The sequence below is a fragment of the Syngnathus floridae genome, chromosome 21 (assembly GCF_059516105.1).
Source record: "Syngnathus floridae isolate MCC-2025c chromosome 21, RoL_Sflo_1.0, whole genome shotgun sequence".
Taxonomy (NCBI): domain Eukaryota; kingdom Metazoa; phylum Chordata; class Actinopteri; order Syngnathiformes; family Syngnathidae; genus Syngnathus; species Syngnathus floridae.
The window spans coordinates 1,823,939-1,847,192 of record NC_142433.1 but is presented as its reverse complement, the minus strand read 5'-3'; the positions used below and the strand labels follow the sequence as shown (position 1 = coordinate 1,847,192).

At 39.5% G+C, this 23,254-nt stretch overlaps 1 protein-coding gene across 2 annotated transcripts in view; it reads right to left on the bottom strand.

Moving 5' to 3' along the window:
* The window catches only part of samd12 (sterile alpha motif domain containing 12), a 30,929-nt gene that overhangs the window by 3,234 nt on the left and 4,441 nt on the right, over nt 1–23,254 (bottom strand). For both annotated transcript variants that reach the window (XM_088365743.1, XM_088365742.1), the window contains exons 2-4: nt 22,226–22,434; nt 18,750–18,879; nt 15,848–15,988 (exon numbers count right to left, since the gene is read on the bottom strand). In XM_088365743.1, coding sequence (XP_088221869.1) covers nt 15,848–15,988; nt 18,750–18,879; nt 22,226–22,434 — 480 coding nt within the window. The remainder of the gene's footprint in view (nt 1–15,847; nt 15,989–18,749; nt 18,880–22,225; nt 22,435–23,254) is intronic.

The window sequence follows — 23,254 nt, the reverse complement described above, 5'->3', positions numbered from 1 at the left end:
CAATATTTGAAAGATTATTGCCGTTGTAAAACGAATAAAAGCTGACATTTTCACAACCATTATGTTATACAGCAAAGTAGGAAAAAAAAGGGCACATCATTTAGCTTTTATTATACGAACGTGTAAATTTCCCTGTTGCTGTATAACCCAATTATTTGACACAATAACCATAATGTGTAAAATAAATGAGACTAACAAATACTTTCCTGACAAGCTTCACTTTAAGGTTATTCCCCAAACATGCACGCAACATATTTACTGCTTTTAGCCCAGTCCCATTTCTTAACTGTTCGACACTATTATATAATCCAGCTCTCTTGTCAGTGCAGACGTTTCCTTCGGGGTTTAACAGAACCAAAATTGGAACATTAAAAAAAAAATGGCATTATTGAGCATGGTATATTTCTGAATATTTGCATCATTGAACTGAAACTCTGATTACAAAAATAAAAGTAAAACTCTACATACCCATTAAAAATATTTCCAAAAATATTTTGTGTTTGCGTGGACCAAAATGACCTCCTGTTATGTGCCAATACAATGTTTCCCCTGCAGGATTTCTTTAAAGGTCTGTTATTGTCTATCACAACAGAGTCGGTATCGTCCCCAAAGAGAGCTGGGGGATAAGCAAAATAGTCGGAAACCCAAAACAGAAGGTTTTAACATATGAAAGGCAAAGGCATGGATGGAAATAAAAAAAATAAAGAAATAAAAAATGAAATTGTGGGATGAGGAGAGAAAGATGGAGAGAGAGAGAGAGACTTAACCAGGCACATAGCTGCATTCCCCAAGTGGCTTCTGTTCTGTCTTGTTGGCTCTTTGCAGCTCCAGCTCTCAGGATTACCGCATTTACACTTGCGCTTAAAAATAGCTCCCGTGATAATTTATTTAGCTTAAGTGTGCCAGCCGCTATTGTGTTCCCCAAGAGTACGGCTACATATACGTACAAAATCAAAATCTCTTTTACGATCTGTTCCGAACTCGCGATATACTTGCATTCTCTCTCCTCCTGACACGAAAATTTGCTCAGAAGTGTGATTACAATTAATTACAAGAGCAACCATTCGTATCAACAGCAAATAAATCACTTTGGTTAAATGGCACCATTAGTCGAGGTCCAACCCAATTTATTGGAATTTATGAAAATATTTACATAACCTATTTTGAGTCCCCAACATGAATTTCTACCATGCTGCTGTGCGATTGGACGAGTGGATTGTGCTCAAGGTCAGGTGACCAGATGTATTTAATAAATCAAGATGAATAGTGTTACAGCAACACTTGTGTTTCAAGGACAAGCTTTTAAAGCAAGTAAGGGAAATAAAACAATCTGGTGATATTCATTTTGCCCTTTCGATACATCCGTCGAGTGTCTTTTGAGCATACTTGAAGGAGATGATTTTGAACGGGGACATGCTCGGAGTTGATCGCACTTCAACATTAGCTCTGAGAGGCCTTCAAAGAGACAAAAAAAAAGGCTTGACTACCGATTTGAAGAAGAAGAAGAGAATCAGTAGCTGAGGTTAAAAGGGGGTCATCGCTCGGAGTAGGATACGGGGAACCAAATGTGATGACTCGACAGTCTGTTGGGCTGCAGGGATGAAGAAGATAGGAAGAGATCCATACAAGGAAGTGAGTGGAAAATTCCGAGTCTACTTTTCGGTTGGTCTTTTGTCTCACTCGCTGCTGGCCTCCGACGACCTCACATGGCGCCAAGCCTCGGAAAGCCCATCTACTATTATTTCCTATTGCTGCAGCCGTAATGGGATTGTATTGTCTCCGCTCGCCTTTCTATGGTGAAGAGGCGGCCCTGCGTGTTATTTTTTCCTCCTCGTTTTCACACTTTCAAATTATTCAATACGCGGTGAGACGCCCATGCAGTGGTAATTGATTTATGAGCCATACCTAAATTATCTATGATCAGGAGAAGGTAGTCTTTGCGGTAGAGCACGGCTCTTTCAAATAGCTTTGAGGATTAGCGCAGAAGATAGGAACAAATTAATAATGATTAAATTCAGGCTGGAAGCAGAACAAATTAGCCTTTAAAAAAAAAAAAATGGTTCTGCCAAGTCGCTTTAAATTATTATTTTGTATACATAGAAGTTAACTTTGGTTTTTGTATTTGCAAAAATACAATAGTAATAATAATAATAATAATCTTACGATTTTAATATAATCTGATAATCTTATATTAGCATCTTTGTAATGATGATAAAAAAGAAGTTGTAATTTTTGCTCAATTAAGAACTTTTGGAAACACTAATTTGTCGTTGAGTGTCTTTAGAATTCAGAGAGTTTAAATCCAATGTGCTTGTCTGGTAATTAAATAAGAGATAAAGTCGACAATTAGTGCCGCCGGTGCGTATCAAGCTGGTCGTACTTGTTAAAGTGTTTGTTAAAGTGTGACATTGAGTATTTTTATGAGTGGGCAAATGCATCTGTGCAAACATTTGTGAACACACATTTCAGTGTTGGTTCTTAAGGCGTTATGAGATTTCCTGCAAAAATATATGCATTTCAGACAAATGTATTAATCTATATCTTTGCTTCAAAATATTATTTATTTAATATATTAATTATACTAATTTTAGTTTTCTGTTCCATTCAAAAGTGCTGATTCACTTCCTCCCATGCACCTCCAGAGAAGCTCACCACTCGTGATTCATTGTGTATTCCGTCCATACCGCGTGCTCCCGCCAACTCGGTGGCGTTAAACGTATATTAACCAGCTGCGGGTCGGCGTACGTGACCAGGCTCCTCCTTTCCCACGAGGATCAAACCTGCCGTTGTTACATAGCACCGCCCTTGAGCTCGACACTTTCACCTCGGCACTGTTAAGTATGCGTTGCGCCGTGTGTTCGATGTACGTCGTGTTACTGTCAGGTCAGGTCCCAGTGAGTACAGAAGAGGGCACCTGGAGGGGTGGAGGAGCCAGGCTATGAATATTAATCACACCCTGCGTGTGGATTTGGGGAGGGACTCCAGGGATGGCTGTGAAGTATTACCTTGGGGGATTTCGACTATACACATTCATTAAGCATCAGTACTCGTGTGCGTAAGGCCGAGACAGGGCGCCATGTTCTTGCATACCCTCCGGCATGGACACAGTCAGCTTTTTCTTTTTTTGTGTTGAGATTACACAAGCACTGGGCTGCAACAGCAAACTGCACAGCGTACCTTCACGCTGCTGTGGTAAATATTCTCACTGGCATCTACCTGTAGTTTTATAATAGGTCTGGGTCAACAGACATCGGGAAATCAGGGGGAGGCTAATGGAATCAATTAGTTGATCTGCTTCACTGCCGGAAAATCACGAATGTCGTTTTAAAGCGGCGTCGTCGGGGAACGCTTAAATAAATATGCATAAATATCATGCCTTTCTGAGATTGTATAATAAACGGAAAGGCGGCATACATCACTATTTATTTTCCTTTTCTTGCGTAACAAATATATTCCTGTAACTATAATGGCCGAGTGTATTTTAAGTCTGACTGAATTCATCTCAATTTGCTCCATTATTGTCGTACACTTTATCACTTTTATGGAAAACGGCAAATGTAATGACAGTGTTTGTCAACCGGTGGTTCGCGGCCCTTTAGCGGTCCCTGTCGGTATTGGAAATGGTCCGCAAAATTAGAAATGGAAACTAATGGTAACATTTTTAAAAATAAAATAGATATTTAAACTTCATTTATTTTCCATCCAAATTATGTCAAATGTAGCTGAGCTACCCAAAATAAATAAATAGCTTGTATAGGTCTGTCCTTAAATAATATTCCGCCAAAGCAGTGTTCCCCGGGTTGCTTGTTGATTATGCTTTTAAAAGCTTTAAAGTCAGAGTTAATTAACAACTCGCCTTTGTCCTGCCGCAGTTTCCATACATCAAGTTCAACATCCCGTGCTTCTTATGCAAACAACACTAGTGTATCATGCCAAAGCATTTGTAATGCAACGCAATGCTAAATCAAGATGAGTGTCTTAGCCAAGTGAAAGTGAAGACTGGGAACATTTGCACAAATGATGAATAATTGTCCAAGAGCCTGCAAGCATGCCCCACAAATAAACCTGTCACCTGTTTTCACCGCCTACTCGACACTGAGTAATTGCACTGAAGCGGACGTTATGCTATGTTACTGGATGGCAGAGTTACTTACCTCCTATATTTATATCCGCAAACTTTTTCATAGGAATTTCAGGATGCCTTTACATCTGGGGATTTTTTTTTTTTGCGTAAACAAGTAAGCAAACCTGAGTGAAATCGTTTTAGGACCATAGAATAAAAGCTCATTGTGAGTATGGATGGTATGATGATACAAGGTGGAATTAGGAGAAGCTCTGGGGAGACAACAACATCAGGACAGATGGAAGGTAAAGCGAAAGGAAGGGACGGGCGCGAAACAAAGTAGTGGAATACAAAGCCTTTAAAACGCAACAATGGACAAACATTTGGAAAAACAGCTTGGACTTGCATGAGTATACCAGATGGCTTGAGTAACAATGAAAATGGATACAACAACATAAATCAAGAAACATCCTGAAAGAATAAATTCCCGCTATGGTTGCGGTTTGAAATAAACCCTGAATTGTTTACAAACGATATTTGATTGATGCTTAGCAGTGGAAACTCCAATGTAGAACACTTTAAAGCTTTTGTTAGACAAATATTTATATTAAATATATAACATTTATATTAAATATAAATATTAAAATATTTATATTGATACAAGTAAAATATGCAGCAAAGCACCTCGACGCCTTTTTAGTTAAATCACTTGTCTCGTCGAGTGAGCGCATGGCACTCCAACAAGATCTACTTGACCTTTTCCGTTCGCAGACGCGAGTAAAAACAATCGTGTGCTAAATTCAGCACCATTAAACCAAAGCGTTTCATTGTTCATTACCGGCGGAGGAGAAAATGAATTTGTCTTCATGGATCACTAGTTGCAAAGCAAGCAGGTTGTACACAAACCAATTGGGCCACTTAGTGTGACAAGCCAACAAGCGGCAATCAAAAAAGCAAAAGGCCAGCGTTGTCACACCGCACAACATGGCCGGCGCCGGCGAGCGTGCGGTGACTCATGTTTGCCAGATGGAGACAGTTGACGGACAAATAAGAATTACAGCTCCGGCCTCTTTATCTTCCCGTTTGACTTACTACTACACTCGTGTGATTGATGGCTGAATGCAGGCCTTGCTGTGTAGGAGATGAAGAGACACGAGCTGCAATGTCGAACAAAAGGCAAACACAAAAGCAGAACCAAGACAAGGAGAATTGGAAAGATAGTGAATAGACATTGTTAGTCGTCGGAAGGGATGAGCTACCGTTTGTTCCCGAGAATACTGTTGTCAATGCGTGTTCTATAATTTTGAAACTTTTGTCATTTTCAATTCTGTTGAGTACTGCTGAATTTGAATAATTACCGCTCACAACTTTGAGGTTGACCCAGTTCCCCAGCAGCTTTACTCGCAACCCTTAAAAGCCAAAATCACTATTCGGATACTGGGCTGATTTGTTGTTGCATCTTACTGGGCACTTTTTCATGTGTCACGTTCAACAAAATATATCTGAACACTTCTTCACTTCACATTTTTGCCAAAAAGGCAATTTTCTGTTTGATATTTGAGTCTTATGTCGCAATCACAAGTCCTTTGAGCCAACTCTTAATTAGAGAAGCAGCCACTTTAGGCAATTTGAAAGCAGTCGGGGTAAACTAAGGTGTTTACATCATCAAAAAGCAGCTGCGCTCGTAGCAGAATTGGGAGAAATTAGCATCGCTCATCACACGCGGCGGAGTGCTGACTCCACGCAATTTCAAATTTGAACATTTGCCGTATGAAAACTTTTTTTTATGACAGGTGAATTCTATTTGGAAAGTCACATTTCAGAGGATCTGACATTTGCGTAGCTCATCCACAGGAGCTTGATTTTATGTTCACTTTTTAATAAATCCATAGCAATGTAATCAAAATATCGTGCTCATAACACACTTGGGAGATGGTGGAGATAGAGTTGACGAAGTTGCCTAGCAACGGCAATGTGTGCGTGGCGCATCGAATATAAAAAAAAATAAAAATGCCCTCCAACTCAAATAAAAAAAATCTGATTTGGAATTGCAAGTAACTTTTTTCTTTGCACACGCGTGCAGACATGTCGGCCGTTGTTTTCACCAGTTTTCCAATTTTCCATCAGGCCGAGCACTATCAGTAGTGTTGTATGCTGTGGACCCGTTCGATCAGTCTCAGGGAATAGAGTGTGCCTGCAGCTCCGTGCATGGCCAGCGCTTCTTCTCCCAGGGGCCACTTCCCCTTAATTGAAACTCAACTGAAACACAAGCCTGCAAAGTACAGAGGCTCCTGCGATACTGTTATCTGCGACCTCACGAGTGACGGGCAGCAGCCTCTGGCTTGGAAAAAAAAAAAAAAAACACCATCCCTCGGTCCTGGGCACACAATGGAATATGACAATTCCACGTAGGCACACAAAAAATGGAACCGAGTCATGATCTGGACCGTGACTGAAAGTAGATGGCGGCTCAATGGAATAATAATGATCGGAATTAAAGTCAGGAGGATGTAATGCCACAGGACAATGCAAAATAATCGGATGATAAGAAGGCTAGAGGTAAACGGAAAGTCAAGTATGGACAAATGAAATGAATGAGATTGCTGGCTTAAAGTGGGTTAAGGCTGCAGGCTATGCGCTAATCACTGTTTAAGTCTGTTAGCTGCGGAGGCATAGCAAAGCGATTCCTTACACAATATGGATAATGAAATAAAATTGAGGCGGTGCCAATAAATGATTGTGATAGACCTTCCGCTTCAAAATGTGCATGTCTTGCCAACAACAAAGGAGTATAATATTAGACACACTAGAATAATGATGATAGGGGATGGAGAAAGATTAGCAATTTAGTTTGATACACCGTATTATGCTGAGACCTCCAATAAAGCTGGCGACTGATTAAAAAACATCTATTAGGCAATGATTAAAAAAATATGTAAGCAGGGGCACTTGTACCTCAAGGCATTGTTGTTTGAATGGGCAAATAATGTTTTTTTTTTTCGCTGGTAAAGAAAAACAAAATATATATATATATATATTTTTTGGACATGGCAAGGTCACATGGCAATTCTGCTGACGAGTTCCTTTCTAACCTTCCTCCGGCTTCCCACCATTAACAAGCAACAGCAGGGCACATGCTTAGCATGCAGCAACACCTGTCTTGCCCACAGTCCTGTTTTTTTTTTTTTTCTCCAGCAGCTTCATCGTCAGCAGCATCTCCGAGTGAGCTTGCCGTAGTGTTGAAGACAGACTTAGAGTGAGGCTCTTTGTATTCTGTTAATCCCCCCCGCCTCCAAGTACAGTTGCAAAGGGTAATGGAGGTTAACAAGAGCTTCACTTACACACACGCTGACTGAGTTCCTGAGAGGCCAGAGGAAAAAGCACAGTGCGTGCTATGTAGAAGCCTCTCCATGGGCCTGTTCAATTCAATTCGGGATGCTTGTACCTTCTTGATGGATTTATGACGGCACAAGATGCCAAACAGTCCCTTGTGTATTTTTAAATAATTCATTCCATATGTACAATATACAACATCCTTATATTAGTTTCCATTTATTTATCATTAATTTATTGAGTATGCAGTGGTGACAAAAATAACTCATGAAGTTTTACTCTGATGAGGAACTAACATCTCATACAATGTTGATGAGCATGCTTTGCTTGATCTATAAAGATTCAAATTTTTTCCCTGGCTGGAACAGATTGTGCGCATTGTTGGCGACAGATGTCTACCTATTTGCATATACTAGTTGCAGAACTATGATTTGTCAGATCCAATTCTGCTTAGTAGAAATTCATATAAAATTATGGCAAGTGGGTGGCATTGAAATAAAAAAATAGTTCTGCTTCATTCGATATATTACACATCTCGGTAATTCACACCTATGAATCAACCCTTTAAGAGATCAGATGAAGGGAAATATACCTTTTAAAAAAAAAAAAGGCTGACTAAATTACCTCGGATATCTCTTGATCTGAGACTCTCAGCCTGGATCTTTTCAATAAATCAGAGTTAATACAATGTTGGTACTTTTTCATCAAATGTTGGCTCAGGCTGGGCATAGCGCATCTCTAGAAATAGCAGGAGAACTCTACTCAATATCTTTGTCGCATCCAATTGTAATTGTGCGGGGCAATGGTGGCTTCTCTGTTTGGATATTGCTGGGTTAGATTTCCCAAGAGTTTGGAAGAGCGTAAAAAAAACTCTCAAAGTCTTTATGTTGTTCTCGGTGTCACACCTTTTGGGCCGTGGTAAGATGACAAATCTCATCTGTCATTTTAATGGATGGATTTATTGGAAAGCAAGAAAATACACGGCGTATAGCTGACATCTCTATGGAGACAGATTTGAAGTGGAAACATTACAAACTGTTTTTATTTCTGGCATTCCACCGATGATTACATGAGCAAAAAAAAAAGAAAAAAAAATCCTCCTTCTGCATTGTCATGGTTACGCATAACAAGGACCTATCAGATGGGATATTTAAAATCAAAAATGATTCCTCTCAGCATCGTGCCGGCCAAATATTTGCATTTACTGCTGTCATTTGGACACCAAATCCAACAAAATTTCATTTTTGCATCACTTCTCTTGATCCTCCCAAATTTTTCCTTCTGCATCACTTTCTCCTTCCTCCTCTGTCTCTTCTCCTTTATCGGACATAAATTTCAACACATCCTTCTCAAGAGGGACCATCATTAGCCGCTAGTCTTTAGCAGATCGACTTGGCAGTGCAAAGGCGGTCAATGGTAATATCCGATCCCACTCCAGTCATTAGGCGAGCATTAAAACTGACACGGCAGATTTTCATTTTGAATAACAATAAACCTTTGTCTAAATCTCACCTTTTAATAACCTAGCAAATTAGGACTGAGAGAATCATAATCAGCTCCTCGCTCCAACTGCTTAATTACAACGACATGACGCACACTCCGCCATAGGATGACGCTGACGACACACCAGAAAGGAAATGAAGTCGAGATGGGCTTCAGCCGCTCTGTTTAAAGTGAGCCGGAATAACAGCATTCATATAAAACTGAGAATCGCAAGGCCGCTGTCTGTCAAACAGGATACTTTCGTGTTTCCACAAATTAAATCCTCATTGGCCTTGCCAATGCAATTTTTGATATTTGCTATCTTTCCTTTTAGCACTCTTGATGATCAAAATTACGGCTTTCACTCAAATCGTAAATTGTATCTAATTTATGCCCTGTCATTTATTTTGGCGTTTCATTGGCACAACTTGTTAGTCTAAAAAAATCATCCAATATAACGGTGCTCCATATAATTTAATTGCAAAGCGGGAAAAAAAAAAGGGAAAGTGACAACTAAGCATAAATAAAGAGATAAAAGATCCCACGGGATCAGGTTAAACGGCAATCTGCTCAATGCTTGTCAAAGTCAAAGGCACTCAAAAGGTGAACTTCATCCGACTCCTTGCGATAATTGGCCAATAAAATAAAACACTAACAAATGTGTTTGCTGGCCCCGAGGGGGTAATGAGATACATGAAAGACTTCCAATATTTTCTGACTGATGATATGATGGCTGCGTAATGAAGACTAATATGTCGCTTATAAATAGCTGGTGGGTGGATTTGGTGTCATACGACCTGAGCGTGCAACGTAGCGGAGTAAATGACTGCCATAGCACAACACTTGCATCATTTATTAAATCAAATATTCTGTACCTATTTTCTTTTGTACTGACATCACTCAAACACACCACTAGCCAAATAAGATGACAGGGAAAAAAAAATGAAAGCCATGCTGCTCATCCACTGAATTGCATGCAAATATTTTTCCGTTTTTCCTTATATAAATAAAACTATTGTCATTCAATTAGGCCTCCACTGTGTCTTCATTAACATGGATGTCCTACCACCAGTTTGGCATTCTTCCCTGATCTTCACTGTTAATGTCATGACAGATTTATGAAGAGCAATTCGGCAAGTGAAACCGCAGTAAAGCAATTTCCCCCCGTGAGTGATGGCACACGTTCGACTGCCACAGCGCCACGCACTTTCATTAATTCATCCTGCCATTTCGCATTGGCACTCTTCCCCCCGTGCTAAAGAAGCACGAGCACTTAGGTGCATTAGTTTGAAACTTCATCATTTTCTCTTTTCTGATTTACAGAAGTGCGACTGAGTAAAAGAGTATATAAAGGATTTATCCTCGTGGTAGCAAATACGAGGCGGCTCTCATTAGGTGCATCGGTGGTTGCCGGCGTAGTTACAAGGCCAGGCCATCCTCAGGTCGGACTGGAGGATAATCAAAAGATAGGATGACACATGGCGTGTCCCTGAAGAGTAGCCACTGGTGTGGGGGGGCAAAGGATCGCTGCCCGGTATCAGACTCACAACATGGACTATATACTGATATAGACAGCAGAGCAAAATGAAACTGGCATAAAATGGATTCCTGGCCCACACACAAAGCATATTTGAGTTGAGAAAATAATTTGAGTTCAAAATCCGTATACCACAGCAACGATATTTCCAGCTATTATAAACACGACACCATCCCAGCATATATTCATCTCAGTAAATCGAAAAATGCCGTAAAATATTGGAAAGTACGTATCCAGTTGCTTTACAGTCTTAAGCGCTGTGAGGCATAGTTTCAAGCCAAAGGCATTAAAAGTTCCCCATCAATCATGTCTGCCCTTAAAGTGAAAGATGTTAAAATAATAATGGATGATCAGGTGCGCTGCTGTGCTATTGCTAACTACGCTGCCATAAATCATCAATAGAGCAGCCTGATCCCAAACAGGCATAAAATACATCATATCCTTTTTATGTACCCTATCATTGCACAAGATGCCTTTCAAAAAAAAAGAAAAAAAAAAAAAAAAAAACCCGCCTAACCTTGGCTTCTTTTTGCTGAGCACTCAATGTCCTCACACCTCTTTGTGTTGCATGGTACAAAATGCTCTGAGGGGACTGTAAAAAGAATGAATTTTCTTTTAAAGCCCAATATTCATGCTCCAGATCATGTGCACTTCCATTTAGCAAACACATTTTTGCCTAATATTTGACAGATCTTTGAAAAATAATACTTAAGTCATCAAATTTCCTTCATAATTAGCCAACTCGACTGCATGAGAAAATATAATTGTAATTCATTGACACTAACAATAATCAAACATATATATTTTAAAAATTATTTTTTTTAAATTGTCAGCTAGACTACATTATAACATCTAAAGACATCCATGAAAATATTCCGTGAAATTAACATGAAACAAGCTGAAAGTCAATAGCTCATTAGCAGTTTCCATCTTTGATCACGATTAATTCATGTTCGGCCTTGAATAATAAAGAAGCCAATTACAGCACTGGAGCAAAGGCATGTGATTTTGCACCAGAAGCAACAGCACAGATTACCCCAAAAAAGAAAAAAAAAATGACCGCTGAACCATTCTGCCTCCCCGTGAGCACCATTTATCGCTTTTAATAAGAAAACAGACTTAACCGACGGGTTCAAGTCATTTTTTTTCATAAGCTCATTATGGGCAAACTCAACTTCTGGCTATTCAAACGATCCAATATTCTTACATTCTTTTTCTAACTGGTACATCCAGCCCTCACAAGCCCGGGCATCGCCATGACAACCAATTTTCCCTCGACTACTTCCCATTCCATGTAAAGACCATTGCAAAAGCTGCTTTATGGAATGATGGCTTGTACAGTAAGTGCGCTTAGGCCTATTGATCCAGTTTTGTAAGATGGTGAGCAAGTGCTTGGAAACTCCCTGCTGTCTGGCCTCCTGGATGTCCGCTTGTGGTTCGAGACTGCATCAGACTGAGTGGAACCAGTCCATGGTGCCAGGCAAACTATAGATGGACCACTTAATGCAATCTCATTTGGCGATAACTGAATGAGGATGGCGTCGTTATTTCTTCTGTAGCCACTCTGAACGATTGCAAATTAAGTTCATCGTTAGTATCCTTCAGAGAGTCAGTGTCATATTCAGACATAGGTAAAATTATTTTACATATGGTGTGTCTAACCTTGACATTATTCTTCTGCCTCACAGCTCTTTTGTTCCAGGAAAAAAAAAACACAACAGTGGTGTGTGGGTGGAGAAGAGTTGTTTTTTCTTTTCTTTTTTAAATTATTTTTCTTTTCTTACTCATATTATTTTTTAGTCAATAAGCTAAAATGTGTGTTATTGCGTATCCCCATCATGTCCTGTTATTAAAAACAAATTAAAAAGCTCTTTTGTCAGAATGAAGGACATGTGAATGACTGCTATTATCCAATTTTTCTTTCATTTCCTAGTAAAAAAGGTTACAAATTTGACTCATCTCTCTGTGTATCTCCTGAAATGGATTGAAGGCCTAAGTGACTCATTATTTTAAAGTTATGGTGCACTATGGCATCTAAGCAGGGGAACAGTTTATGGTTTTATGAAAAGATATAGACCACATTTATATCTAAGGGACAGGTAAAAAAAAAAAAGCACTTTGTCAAAGGTATTCACTTTCACATCTTTCAAGCGCTGAGCCATAATGGAAGTCTCCGCAGAAGCAATCTTACTGACAGGAAATGATGAAAAAGAATTAATTTGACCTTCCCTTGCGGCAAGAATAAGCAAGGAAGAAAAAAAAGGGAGGAGACATTGGAGAGCGCAGTGAGGACGGACGGATGAAGTCAAGGGAAGCGTAAGGCTGAAGGGCTTTCATAGAGGCGGGCGCTGGTCCTGAAGGGAGAGCTGGGCTAATGAGAGCTCTCGCTTCGCCGCGCCGGCCGGCCGGGCGTCTGATACAAGGGAAAGTCCAAAGCAAGAACAGAAGTCACGCTGAAACGCCTCCAGTTTTTTTTTTTTTTTTTTTTTTTACTCACTGTATAATCCACTTTAGGGCAAGCATATTGCAAAAAAGATACATTTGGCCTCAATGATGTCCTTATTATAAGTCTGTCCTCTAGAGTTTCGTTTAATTTTATCGTTCATCTCTAAATATAAATGTAAATGTCAGCAATGACCAAAAAAATAACACTATCATTGATTCACGACGGGAAGATCTCCAAATAATGACTTACTGTAAGTCGAGGTACAAAAAGACATGACAGCTTTGTTTCCTCTCCACTATTCCAGAATAAAAAACTTGATCCCCTGTTGCGTATGCACGACGGCAATCAATAAAAGGAACACAGAATAACAAATTGGAATAGTCACTTATTTTTTTTGACGTTGTTTGGTTTCGATAATAATATTTGTGATGACACTCCATCGTGTTTACGAGTTAATAGCCGCTGCTTGTCATGAATGAGTCGCTACGTGTGTGGTAAAATTTGTTTGGAGCATGAAATAGGTAAATGTGGTTTTTTTTATTTATTAATACTTAAAAGAATCCGTCTTCCCCCCCACATTTGTCTTTGTCACCGTTAATGAGTCTTTGTTTGAGCAAATGAAGCATAAACACTCTGGCCATGTCTACATGCCCAGATTAGCGTGGCCTATTCTGAAAAGCGCTTTGGTGGTGGGGCGCCGTCAGCTGTGTAATTCAAGTAGCTTTTTTGAGAGCCATGATTTCACAAGCCAGTTAATAGCTTATTTATTAGCACCAGGGTTGAAAACGCCATTACGGTCCCGAGCATGAAATTGAATCCAGAAAAAGTTATAAATTGGATTTTTTATTTATTTTTTTCACGAGGAAAGAAATGCAACACCGGTTTTTCAATTTTTTGCATTTATGTTAATTAAAAGCAAGTCCGTGTAGCCATTATAGGACCTTCCGCACATTTTTTTTTGTTTTTTTTAAACGCCACCATAATTCATCATATTTTCGAACATGTCTAAGGTTTGAAGTAAATCTATAACCGGCTTCCATCCCTCATGACATCTCATCTCAGGTGAAGGAATATTATTGTTTGTTTCAATACTAGATGGAAGGTTAATATAAAGTTGTATAGCTTGTGCGTCTATCTAGGAAAATCAGACATGTGAGAGCAAAAACAGAATCGGTCAGATGTTTTCTTATGAGACACGAGTTTATTGCTTTTTCTGTTACCTATCGATCCTTGTTATTACAATTTCTTTTGGGTTTTTATAATACCGGCACTATTTTTTTTTCATTTCCTGAGTGGACACTGTTGAAAAGCGTTGAAAACATTCCAACCCACCCAAATATCAATAAAAGTAGTTTTTCTAATTTAACATGCTCATTTTCCCCGTTTACGCAAAAAAAAAATAACTGCTGTTGTTCCTTTGGCCTTTCTCAGATAATTGTAACCTGGCAGATCTCTGTTGTCTTCCAATCGCACTGACACGGGGGACACGGGGAAATCTAATTATTCCCCTCGCATGGCCCAGTAACCCTTAAAGGTCAATCAGTGTCCGTCTAGCCGGACCTGTCTGGGTCCACTGCAGTAATTACAACAGCTCATTTTCTCTCTCTTTTTCTTTTTTATTTTCCTCCATCAGTGTTTTGTGCCGCAATGTCATGGTCGATAATAGATGTGTCTCACCTCCTTTATGATTGCGACAGAATTATTGGACTATTTTTCTCTGTGTAGATATGACCTGCTTTATTTGCGCTTTTGTTATTTTCACACTGACATTTAACACAGCTTTTTGCATTGGATATATTTACACACCGCTTAATCTTCCACAATTACGTTTCCATAGATACCTTTTGAAAAATAGTATAATGTATAACGTGCGGGCCCAAATTGCCTCGACAGAGATGAAGGACTCGTTGGCAGTAATGGAAAATACCTGATTTTAGTTGCAGCTGCTGGCTTATCTTAATTGATATTCACATTTAATGATCATCATAAATAATAAAGTGCGGAAACTATGAAGGGCGCTATCAATAGTCATAAAAACTTGTTTGTTTTGTACAATATGACTAATTTTTGATGCACTGTTGCTCTTGCGTTTATCTATAAAAAACAGTAACATTAATTATTCTTATTTTCCGTGGATTTTTTTTCTTTTAAATCCAATAGGGGTTCTTTTTCTCGCCACCAAACCGTTCTGTCTGACACACTTTTCATCCCACCTACCTTCCAGTTTTCCTCTCCGCTCGATCCTCTCACCCATCTGTCGTCTCACCTCTATTTTTTTTTTACATGATGCCTCATCACCAGCCGCTCCATTGCTATCTATCTCATTTCCCTTCTCTGTAGTTCCAATCCCAAATGGTTACAAGTCTTTTTGCCTCGAGCAACAGCTCAAGGTGCGGATGCCCTGGGCATCAAAATACATTGCTTTCTCTCCAACCTGCTTCCTAGTTCTTGTAAAAAAAAAAAAAAAAAAACAGCCCAAGGGGTGTTTGGAAAACCCAGAAGGATTCCATAAGCTCCCATTACACTTGGGGATAAGCTTTACATACTACAGTAGCTCTTCAACTCCAAAGAGTGCATATTGTAATTTGACCTCAGGCTAGAAGGTCATTGACCTTGTTCCATATATTCGTATTCACAACTCACAAGGTCCATGTTGTTATTTCACACACACTCCACATTTCCGTGAGTACAATTCCTAGAATTTCTTCTCAACCCCGGAGGCTAAGTTCTGTTTTTCAGTGTGCTCAAGGTGATGGCGAAGTAAGCAGGTAATGGAGGGCAGCTCACAAAATTACAAGGGAAGCGGCCACGGAAATCAGAGAAAGGTTTTCTGCTAAAAGCAATTTGGAAAGTCGGTGGCTTTGTTAAGATTTGAATTCATAAATTGGAAATAATAAAAAAACATTGCATTCAAATTTGACTGTGTAGTGTTTGCAAACATTTTGAAAAATATTTGAAGCATTTGAATTAAAAAACAAAAGTTGACCTTGTGTTAGAAGTTGAAGGGTCCTAACTTCCTCCCTGACGCGGAGTTGCAGGACCTGCTGCAGGATATTTTGCCTTTCCGCTTCCTGGATGATGCCCATTCTCTCCAGCTTTCGATCTGTCAATCTCATCAGCGCCCGCCCTAATAAAGAAAGAATAAAGTTATGTTTCAATAATGTCATTTAAAAAAAACAACATGTTTTTCAATAGCATCACATTAGTGTGAAATGTAATTCCATATATTTTGGCTCATTTGCTCAGTCAATTGGAGCTCATTATGAGAAGCAGAGCTTAATTTGAACTCGATTATGTAATGATATTTAAAGAAGCTGAGCATGGTGTAGTTACAGTAAAAAAAAAAAATGCTTTTGCCCAATTTAATACGACCGCAAGGAGCCTTTTTTTTTTTTTTTATTCAGTACAACCAAACAGGGAGCAAGAAAAGTTAATGAACGCCAACTGGTGATGAAAATAACAATCATGCAGAAAGGGGAAGAGGACTGAGTGAGTCAAGGCAGTGTTGGAAGCACAATCAAGCGTCATACTGGAAAAAGATACATTGTGTCTGGGAGGAATCCACAAAAATCCATTAAAGCGCCGCAACTTTTTCAATTCTAAATCATGTTGTGGTGGCGTGTTTATAATTATGAGTTGGGACCATACAATCAATAGCGACACAAGGTCCATCATTAAGCTGCTGTTGAAATCATTGATTTAACAATGTAAACACAAACCACTCTTTTGTTTAACCAATTGTCGTTCAGGTTGAATTCAAAAACAACGGAAACATTTTCATATACTACGAGTGAGTGCCGAACAACCAAATGTGCGCTTGCATAATAAGTGAATGGAAATAAGATGGCTTTATCACCCCAATTTTCTTCTCTATACTGCTCCTCCATTATCCTTTTTTGTATTCAGATGACTTTTTCACGATCATACTTATCAGTCACCTCTGGAATGAGGTAAACAGTTCTTCACATTTTTAAAGATAGTCATGCTTTTGTAGGGGATAAAACCAGCCACACATTTGATTATTTACATTAAATTGTAAAATTCACAACCCTCTAAACCTAAAAATGTACGCCAGGAAAAAAAAATGATACATGTTCACACAAGTGCCAGATTAATGAGTGGTGTGTAGGCAGCAGTGTTGCAAGAAGGCAGATTAATCTTGAGCCCTGCCCCAGCAAAAGCTACTTTGATGAATGGGAGTGTAAAGTGCATGAACATTCATACAAACAATGAATTTTGTGGGATTCAGAATAAAATGCAAATTGAGGTGTTACACACACACATGCTGCAGTGGCCAAATTGTGCAAAAAGCTATGTAGCCTCTTATTGATGGATGGATGGATGGATGGATGGATGGATGGATGGATGGATGGATGGATGGATGGATGGATGGATGGATGGATGGATGGATGGATGGATGGATGGATGGATGGATGGATGGATGGAACTAATTAATTCCGTTTTTTTTTCTAATTACAGATATCGTAACACCTTTTGCAGTGATCTTTGCATCGTCCAGAAAATGTGCCTTTAAGTCATTTATGGCACCAAGCTATTCCTTTACAAAAAGAGTCCGGGTCTTGTAATTACAACAGATTAGAGACTAATATGTAATTATGCCCTAATATGCTTTAATGCATTTTTAATGACATCTGGGTGTCTCTGTTAGGGATGGGAGGTAAAGATCGAGGGAGGCGATGGTGGGAGGATGGGACGCATTGATTCTTTGGGTACAGGAGCGCGGCTGCATACTAAAGTCAAAACTGCATAATCACAAATTGGCACTTTGCCTGCACATCTATGAAAAGCATTTGAATCAATCAACAAATCTTAATTACTGCAAGCACATAGATCGCAACAATCGTTCTATGTTTGTATACCTACGCTCTTTGTTGTTGTATCTCTATAATTAAATCTATTTTCTTCCATTTATTTCCCCACTGTACACGATAATAGCATGTAGACCTGCACAGAAAAACATATTATGTGAAAGATTGAATTATGGCCTGTTTTATTTATTTTTAATTGTGTTAATTAGTCCTTGTCGTGGAAACAAACTGAATTACTTGAAGATTTTAGAGTCTAACATCATCTCCAAATTGCAATTAGGAATATCCTTTATGTGTATTTGTTTTGTTCCTGTAACATGATTATACCTGAACAACAAACCAATGTTAATATAATGTTATGAAGCTGAGCTCCATTTGCCCAATTCTCTTGAGAAATTAGTCGAAAATTAGACACAATGTGACTGGCCCTACACGATTTATTATTTTTATTATATTGCATATTTGTTAGCTAGCTATACTAGCAATCTATTTCATAACATGAAAAATATTAAATAAAATGTCCCAACCGCATGATTCAAAGTTTCAAAAATGGTGAAAATGCATTAAGGGCAAAAACGAGACACATCATCATTCTGCCACTCTCGGTGACCTCAGAGCGATTTTCCACTGTTAGCCCATCGCTGAATCGAAGGGGCCCTTGACGGCAACAAACAAACATATTAGCATGATCAGTCTCGCTCCGAGAGGTGGAGTGCATGGCAATTAACGTTCGTCTGTTGCCATGAGGACCCGAGAGTTGCTCACAGCGGGGTGACCTTGAGGATCCTTGTTAGGAAAATGATTGACGTGGCAAATGTTGTCTGTGCTGACGCTTTGACAGTGGAAAGGAGGCCGCAGGTGGCTGCCACGGACAAAACGAATCAAATTTGGCTTTGGCTGGATGACAAGTGCAAGATGGTTGGTTCAAGGTTTTACAGGGATAAAATAAAAAAATAATCGAGACATATTTGTCCTGGTATTCGTGCAAGAATTTTGGGTAGCTGCTCTTTAACACACAGCGAATATATATTTTTAAAAATCAGAATCGTCATGCATTACCTGTGATATCGTGTTGTTTGAAGGAGTCACTATAGATCTGATGTTGATTGGGGCAGTGTTTCTTCAGCCATTTGCAAACGTCCTGTTGGGTCCACAGGGCCACTGGTTTGGATAGTTTCACGTAACCGGGCTGTGAGAAATAAATCATGTCAGATGTGTCTGGTGTCATTTCAGAATACATTTAATATACAGCAAGTTGTGTTTTTGTTTTGGAACCATTGAACGTTAGAGCCTTCTAATGTGATTTGTACATACAAAAAAATATTTAAAAAAATACTCAACAGTTGGAGGAATCATCCAAATGCAAATGTAATCATAATAAATATGTATTTTCTATTTCCCAAAATATTTTTCGCTCTGTGGCAGCTACACAGTTTATTGGCAGCTCTTCACTAATCACCCAGCTAAGACTGGGAAGAAAAATAAACACCTTTGATTTGGTGCCTTGATTTTATGCAATTGTTTCCGCAGACAGAACATTGAAAATGTTTGCTTTTCTCATCCCCGCCCGCCCGCCCCTCGGTGACTTGGACATGTGAGAGCAGAGCCGAACAAAACAAACACTGCATTGTGGCGGCTTGGTGAGACTGCAGAATTTAAAGTACAACATTGAGCAGGCAGCAAACGTTGAAGTTTTCTGTCCACGCTTTTGATTCTAATTGAACGGCGACTACGATCACAAACAAGCAAGGGGTTATTAAAATTTCACAAGCGCTACCTTTCACTTTAGCTTGCCCTCCGGCTTTGCCGTGGTACAGCATAGCAATGATATTCTTTGCTTCTCTTCTTCACCGAGAGCATCGACCTACAGGTACTGGATGCGTTTTCCTCCCAGGCTTCTCTCTGCCCTATTCCGTCCCCGTCAGCTCTATCCCACTTGCCATTTCACATTTTGCCTCTCATCTCTTCCTGAATATGGAAAACCTCTCCTCGATGTCACTCCTTCCAAATGATTATCCTAGAATGATTATAATTGGGGGAATGGGCTGCTAGGTTTCATCCAATTAATCGCCTGCAATGCTCACAGACACCCACATTTCGACAGCTAGGCTAAGGTTAATTAATTAATGAATCAATTTGTAATGTCGCTCATAAAAAATGATGGGCAGTTGAGGCCTTGCTTTTAGATTGATCAATTCATAGGCTTTTAAAAATCGACTTGAACCCTGGATGCTCTTCCTAATATTCCATTTGGCATCTTAGTTTATCAGACCCAATAAGAGGAGTTACGCTCCAGTAGTCTGTATTCCGAGCAGGAAGTCAAAGTGACAGATGGCCAAACCAAGCGAGAAGGCAGGTTAGGCCAGTCCGCATTGCACTTAATGCGATTGCTTGGCAACTCGTGTTGCTGCTGATTCTGCAGGGAGGTGAGGGTGGATTAAGGTGAGTGGGGTGGGGGGGGAATGGAGGACAAAACCACATTAACTCTTAAACACAGCTCAACCTAATGTTAATTAACCCCGACGAGAAGCCCGAGGCAACAAAAGGGAGAGTGAGACTAAATTCAGAAAGACTGTGTGAGAAAAAGTTTGACTGACTGAAAGACAAAACAAGTGGAAAGACGCACTGTGTGTAAGCGTAGCTGACGGACAAGGCTAAAAAGAAAAAAAAAGAAAATAAAAAATAACGCCAGGACCTCACAAACGGATTTGACACAGGAGACTCATTTTCCGTGAACCCATTTGTGAGTCAATGGCCGTCTCTGTTTTACATTCTACTCCGATTCAGCCCAAAGCAGCGCTCCTGGGGCTGCGGGAAATAGGTAAGCTGGTGCCGCGCAGTCAGCAAGCAGATCCAAAGGATGAGGAGAAAACAGCAGGAGAGACACAAAGAGCTGTTTGCAAAAACTCCCAGCCAATTAGAACTTTGAGTGACAGATCAAGGGTATGAAAAGAGCAAGTTTTTTTTTTCCAAAATTGAATACATCTGGAAACAAGCATGTGCATACAACGTGGTATATTGGTGACCAATGCACTCACATGTGCAATATAAGAGAGAAAAAAAAAAAGAAGCAATATGATGAGAAACTTGAAAGACTGTCGGCAAATCCGCCGCAACAAAACATTCCCTGCTGTGTTGCCCTCGGCTTTAATTGATAACTAAAAGCCCGGCACGACTCACCAGTATTCTTCATGTTACCTTAGCAACGCTGCAAGGACACGCTAAAAAATTAAAGACAAGATATTGCAGTGCTTTGGGGAGGGCAGGGGGGAATACGCAACCCTGACATGAACCAGTGGCCAAATAAACAGCCACACACTAACTAACTGCAAACTATAACATACACAATGAAGCGTGTAATTGCTCCAACACTGATATGCATTTAAAGATCCAATATGGACAGAGTCAGCTAAATTAATCAAGAGGCAATCACCTCTCTTTGTGGCCGCAAGTAATTCTGAATTAAATGCACCGTGCGGCTGAATGTTTCAACCCGATGGTGGCACTCAACGGAGGCAATTGGAATGAACGCAGAACACATTTCATTTTATAAATGACGAACACAAGAAGTAATCCTGGTGGGTTTTTTTTCTTTCTAAAATGTAATACTTATTGATGTAATGGCTTCAAAAAGGTTTTCATTGAATAATATTTACATTTACTTATCCCCAGAAACACAATAATATGACCTGAGGAATCAAAACTTAAATGAAAAATTCACTGAACTAGTCAGTCCAAGCAGAGCAATTTACTATATTTCCCATTATCTTCATAAAAGCAGAAGAGTAGGCTAATTTTACGACTTCATAGAAGAATATATTAGAATATAGTATTAAGAACATATTGCAATATATTGCGCAATCGGGCATAATTTTAGCTGCTTGCTGAATACGTGTACAAATATGTATTTTACTAATAGTGTCAGTAAATTGCAAGGTTGAGGATAAGTGCTCCCTCTCCTGAAATATTCAAATAGTATACAGTTTTAGAGTGCCCTCTAGTGTCATGCACGGGGCAGTGCAGGTAGGGTTTGCACGGAAATGAACTGTGTTGATTGAGCAAGTGCCTATTTGAGATCTCGTCATCAGTTCTGATCTCCGCCTCGCAGCTAATTAGCATCCTTGCCAAGCTTGCTTTCACCTTTCATTCTTTCCCTTCCTGTCTCACTCAATTAAGCTGAGCTGGAGATGAAAATCACTCCAGTTAATTATTCCATTATATGAAAAGACTGGATGGAAACATGCTTGTGTTGTTATGTGTAAGAATAACACACAATGATAAATAACTTAATGAGATGTCTAATTAGAGATGGATGAAGATTTGCAAACTGTGCCAGGTGAGGCCTACCACAGAAACATGAATGTTCATGTTGAACAGAGAGCTACAGAAGTAAAAAAAAATGATTCATGAAGCAAATTTGAAGCTTCATTTTGCTACCAGTACTATTTTGTATATGTTGCCATGACGACAGACAATTTGACCATTATAGACAAGGAAGATACTTAAAGGTGGAATGTTTTTGGACGGTGCCTCACCCGTGTGAGCTCAGACTCGGATACTGAGCGATGTGGTGGCATCCGGCGCTGGAAGATGGAAGGGCTTATGTCATGGTAGCTCGGGCTGTCGTCATCCAGCAGCACCGTTGGGCCGTCGACGGATTCCTCCTCCTCGTCCAGCTGCGATTCAACGTCTTCTGGGTACATCTGGTGGTCGATGCCATTCTGGCTCAAGTTGCAGTGAACAGCTGTGCGGGTCAGAAAGCACACACACAAGTTAGTGAAGAAAAAAAAACCCATTATAACATGTAACTCTAAACTTTACAGCTAGATGTCGACAAAGCACATCAAGTGGTGACTGCACAGTTCAGCAGAGGATAGTTGTGGATGATGATATGGAAGAATCAAATATAATTTGCAACATTTTACCAATTAAAAAAACTCAACTTTCTGAATCTGCATCTGGATAATCAAACAACCAAGGCATTGGAAATATTATTTGCACGGAGATCATCTAATCATATGTAAATAAAAGAAAACAATATGCAAATTGCAAAAAACAACAACATTACTGCTGAATTCCAAAGCCAAGCCTTTCAGACATTGCATAGCCGATGGAAACTTCAACAAATTACCATCGTCTAATTCTACACCTAAAGTTTCCTTCCGTGTTGTCTGAAAGTTTCCATTGTGTCTCTCACGGAAAAAGACTGTAAAGTGACTGCCTGGAAACAAATTTGGAATGTGTGGGGGAAGATGATATGATTTGTTGTCATGTAAAGAATCACTCAAGGAAGTGAGTCCACACGAAGCCTCGACGACTGATGTTTATCGGTTTCCCGTCACACGTGTCACACCCGATCACCGCAATCACGATTAGCCTGCATTGTGGAAACTCAGTGCAAATGGAAATGTGAACGGTACAATAAATGGGTCATGTCATCATCTTTCTTGCTAGATTTTACTTCATGATAAGATTTTAGTCAAATGTCTTGGGTGAAGATGAGATTTTATGATTGATTCATTTTGGACCTTTTTTTTTTTTAAGCTCCAGATGCATTCCTTCAG